This window comes from Gekko japonicus, unplaced genomic scaffold (genome assembly GCF_001447785.1).
Source record: "Gekko japonicus isolate JY-2015 unplaced genomic scaffold, Gekko_japonicus_V1.1 scaffold5385, whole genome shotgun sequence".
Taxonomy (NCBI): domain Eukaryota; kingdom Metazoa; phylum Chordata; class Lepidosauria; order Squamata; family Gekkonidae; genus Gekko; species Gekko japonicus.
This window is the reverse complement of record NW_015177184.1, coordinates 41,394-45,988: the sequence shown is the minus strand read 5'-3', so window position 1 is coordinate 45,988 and position 4,595 is coordinate 41,394. Positions and strand designations below refer to the sequence as shown.

The 4,595-nt window shown below is 41.6% G+C and overlaps 1 protein-coding gene across 1 annotated transcript in view; it reads left to right on the top strand.

Moving 5' to 3' along the window:
* LOC107124871 (vomeronasal type-2 receptor 26-like) overlaps nucleotides 1-4,595 on the top strand; it is a gene marked incomplete at its 5' end in the record, with an annotated part of 16,333 nt that overhangs the window by 6,644 nt on the left and 5,094 nt on the right. The window contains 2 exons of the mRNA XM_015428374.1: nucleotides 788-1,015; nucleotides 3,239-3,365. Coding sequence (XP_015283860.1) covers nucleotides 788-1,015; nucleotides 3,239-3,365 — 355 coding nt within the window. The remainder of the gene's footprint in view (nucleotides 1-787; nucleotides 1,016-3,238; nucleotides 3,366-4,595) is intronic.

Below are 4,595 nucleotides of genomic sequence, written 5' to 3'. Positions count from 1 at the left end.
TCGGTGGGTTTATAACATATAAGCAACTTCCTGTTTGTTAGGTTATGCAGGGTTCTGACAGTCATTTCTCCACCTCTGTTATACTTGACCTGTAATGCTGATTGTCATATTTCACAAAAAAAACCACAACCCACCAAAGTAGATTGCAAGAGTTTCCCCACGCCCCAAAGTGCTAGTATGTTTTCTAAGGCTGAGCATAGGGCAACAGTCCGAGGCCAGGTCCAACAATATAGTGGAAAGGGGTGGGTAGACCTGTCTTCCGGAGCCAAGGCCTATCAATATATTGGAAATGGGTGGTGGGGGGGGGGGGGAAACCTGTTTGCCAGAGACCTTCTTTATGCCAAGAAGATGTTCTACCATTGAACCACCCCAAAAAACAATAATGCTAAAAAGGTACCAGTACATCCAGCAGAGTTTTCTTATAGATAGAGCTTTCTTTACACAGTTCAAAATGGTCCTCCCATTCCCCATAACGTAGAACTACAGTGACAATTAGAAAATACTATTTGCTGCCTTTGGATGATTCCAAAATCTTCTGCTAGAAGCACTGTGCCTTCTTCACCCAATGCTAACAGCGGCTCCTGCTTGTACTGTTCTCTTTACAATGAAAAGCCAAGTTTATATTTCTAAAAATTCACAGTGTCAGTGTGAAAAAGACACTGTGATTCTGGAGGCCATGTGCACTGGGCCTGGATCGTAGGAAACAAAAACTCTGAATGGGCAAGGTTGAAATAGCCAATAAGGATTCCTGTATTTCTAAATGCTGGTGTTTTCTATGTCATTCTAGCTTCATCCTTTCCTCAGAAACTTCCAGGTTCTTAATAATTCCATGGAAGGAGTTTATTTTGATGAGAATGGAGACATGGCCGTCAACTTTGATATTGTGAACTGGGTGGAGGCACCCAATCGGACGATTGTTAGAATTAATGTTGGGAGTGTAGAGAGACAATCCTCTCCAGAAATAAAGTTCACCATTGATCAGGATGCCATTGTGTGGCCCAGATGGTTTAATGAGGTGGGGGAAAACATTTATTTTAATTAATTCATGTTTTTTTTAAAAATATAATTTTTATTGGCATATAAAATAGGTACATCCACCATCTAAACACCCCACACCCCCTATTAAAAATCGATCCTATGGCATAACTAGTATGTATCTGAGTAAACAAGTTATATTATATTTAGATTTCATTATACATTCTTGTCAATCCAGTCATACACAGTTGACCACATATTTGAAAACATTGAGTTCATTCTTCCGTGGAGTTTTTGCGTTAGATTGTCCATTTCTATTACCTCAATCATTTTATTTATAAAGTCTAGCCTATCCGGAACTTCATTTCTTTTCCAACAGCTAGCTAATACAATTCTGGCAGCCGCCAGTAACATGTTTGTCCTTTTTTTCCCAACAATCAGGTAGTATACTTAATAAGAAGATCTCGGGATCCAATGGTATTTGCATTTTTGTTGCCTGGGTAATCACCTGATGTACTTCTTTCCAATATTTTTTTACCACCTCACATGACCACCAAACATGATAGAACGTACCAATTTGTGTTTTACACTTCCAGCACGTATTACTGGACCCAGGATAGAACCTAGCCAACCTAGCGGGAGCTAAGTGCCATCGATAGCATAATTTAAATACATTTTCCTTTAATGATACCGCCTTTAGTTGCCTCATGTTCTTCCATATCCCTTCCCATTTCTTTGGTTCAATTATTTTCCCAATATTATCGCTCCATTTTACCCAAGGCGTGTTTTTATTTTTATCTTGTGATCTGTTTTCTAATAAGAAGGAATATATTTTACCTATCATTTTTACATCCGGGCCCAGTAGTATTTTATCTAATTCTGTCAATTTTTTGGTAATACCTATTTGGTTATCTTTATTATATTTAGATATTAATTGGTTTCTTTCCCACCATGTCAGTCTAATCTGATGTGATTGTAAGGTCTCTTGTGATTTTAATTCATTGTTCTTATTCAATAATACCTCATAGCTAAGGGCCCGAGTTTCTATCATGAGGGTTGGTAAGGAAATCACCTCCAAGGGTGCTATCCACCTTGGAATTTTGTCATAATAGGTAGTTCTTATTTCCCTCCATATTTTTATTAGACTGGCCCTTATTCGGTGTTGTCGAAAATACAAATGTGATTTCCCTATTCCCTCGCTTAGAAAATAGTGCCAGCCGGCCATTAAATTGTGGCCTTCTAAAGTTAAAATCCTGTGATTTCGCAATAATATCCATTCACGGAGCCACGTCATTGCCGCTGCCTGATAGTATAAGCGCCAAATCGGCATCGCCAGACCCCCTTTCTTGGCTTTTTCCTGCAGATGATAGCTCTTTATTCTTGGTCTTTTTCCTCCCCAAATGAAATCTGCTGTTAGCTTATCTAGTTTCTTAATAAATTTACAATCCTTAAGTATCGGAATATTTTGAAAAAGAAATAGTACCCTGGGCAGCACAGCCATTAATTCATGTTGACAGCTGTAATCAAATGCCAGTTTCTATGGAAGAGAGACAAATGAGATGATTTCTATTAAATGATTTTACAGTCAAATAGATCAAGGAATAAGAATGGCAGGGGAAATAATGATGGAATACACATTTGGAGGGTGGTGAACAGCAGTTTTTCTTTGTGGTGATGGTCAGGAGCGTGCAGTTAGCTGTCACTTGCTCTTCCTCACTAGACTTGGGCCATTGTCTGGAATGGCTGCTACCCTGACTTGCCCCATGGCCTTTTCCTAGAAGGCAAAGGGTTTATAACCCCTTGATTTCACCTTCTGTTGGTCTCTGGAGAAGGTGGCTGTGTGTCCACCTTGACCAGTACAATCTCACTGCACTTCACATGGATTTCTTCCCTACAAGGGGTCAGATTCTCCCAACAAGGCCCTAACACCATCCCAAATTCTTCCCACACCTGTTCATTATCTAAGCATGTGCAACTGATTCAAATGTCCCTAGCATGAAGCCCTTCAGATCTCTCTGATCAGGCTTCCAATCCTGCCGCCAGTCCTTGCCCCGGTATCTCACAATATCCCAAAGCACATACATCAAAGCAGGGTCCCTGCCATGCCACTATGAATCAGTATTTCTTCCATCAGTGGTACAGACTGCACTGAAGGACTCATTCAGTCATTTTCAGCTGTATGACTAATTTCTACAGAAAACACACAGAGAGATAACAAACCTCATAAAACAGTTTCCTTGATACTTCTTTTCTTTATGCTTAGACCCTGCCTCATTCTCGGTGCACCGAAAGCTGTCGCCCTGGATACGCCAAGGTGATGAAGGAAGGAGAGCCTCTCTGCTGCTATGATTGTGCTCCATGTGCGGAAGGGACAATCTCCACTCAGGAAGGTAGTTGACACCAAGGGAAACAGAGAACTGACTTAAGATACATTAACCCTTCTCCTGGGAAGATATTCATTCAGATTATCTAACAATTCAGACAACCTAATAATTTTTTAGACATTCTGAAACATTTTGTACATTAGTAATTATTTACTTATACAAACTGAGTAAAAATAAATTACCTCAGCAGCAGACTGTGAGAGTCAAAAGATGAGCAAAGAGAGGAGTTAGCATGAGCCACCTGTGATCCATTTCTGCACTTCAAATTATGTCATCCACTCTTTTTGTGAAAGGAGTGGCGTTGTCATTCAAGATGGGACAGCCACCATTACAGTAGTATGGCCTCACACTTTATTAAACAATACTTGGAGGATGAGCAAAATGCAAATAGAAAGAAAAGTGGTTATAATTAATCTATAATAATGAAATGATCTGTTTATCCATTCATGGCATACATAATTAATTAGAAAATAAAGCGACGAGCCTCAAAACAGGCCACTTGCTTTAGGGTGATTGTGGGAATTCCAGTGCCAAATCTGATGGGAATCAGAACATCCTGGCTGATGTTATCTAAAGAACCCCCAACCCCCATGCTATTTGCAATGGAAGTAAAGGTTCTTTATTTGTGGCAGGAAACACTCATTAGAAATTGAAACCCGGAGTAGTCTCAAAATTGCCCTCCAGCTTCAGCATCATTATGGAGGTTGCGATGCAAAACATGAAGGGAACTGGAACATCCTGACACAGATTAGCTACAGAACATACCTCTAGTAAGTGCAATGGAAGCAAAGTTTGCACACGAGAAACCAGGAAGAACTGCCAGCATAGACAGGGAGGGTGGAAAATATCCTCTATGTTACCACATAAAGAGAGCTTCACAATTTCCCCAATCTATCGGAACCTGTATGCCTGGCATAGTGGTTAGAGTGTCATACTAGGACCCAGGGGTCGTTTCGTAGAAAAAGAGCTAGGGAAATTCATTAGCATAACTCATTAGCATATGCCACACCCCCTGACATCAAGGGCCCGGCGGTGGACCTGCAAGGCCTGCAGGACTGCGAGGAAGCCCCGCCAAGGCCCTCCCTGGCCCCAGGCAGGCAGGGGTGGGGAGAGGCGGGGGGGAAGCAACTTAACCTCCCCCTTTTCCTGCCTCCTCCTGGCTGAATGAGGGCCAGAAGCGGGGCGGCCGGAAGCAGGGGGCGGGGCTTCATCATGTGCCCCACCCCCATACCTCAC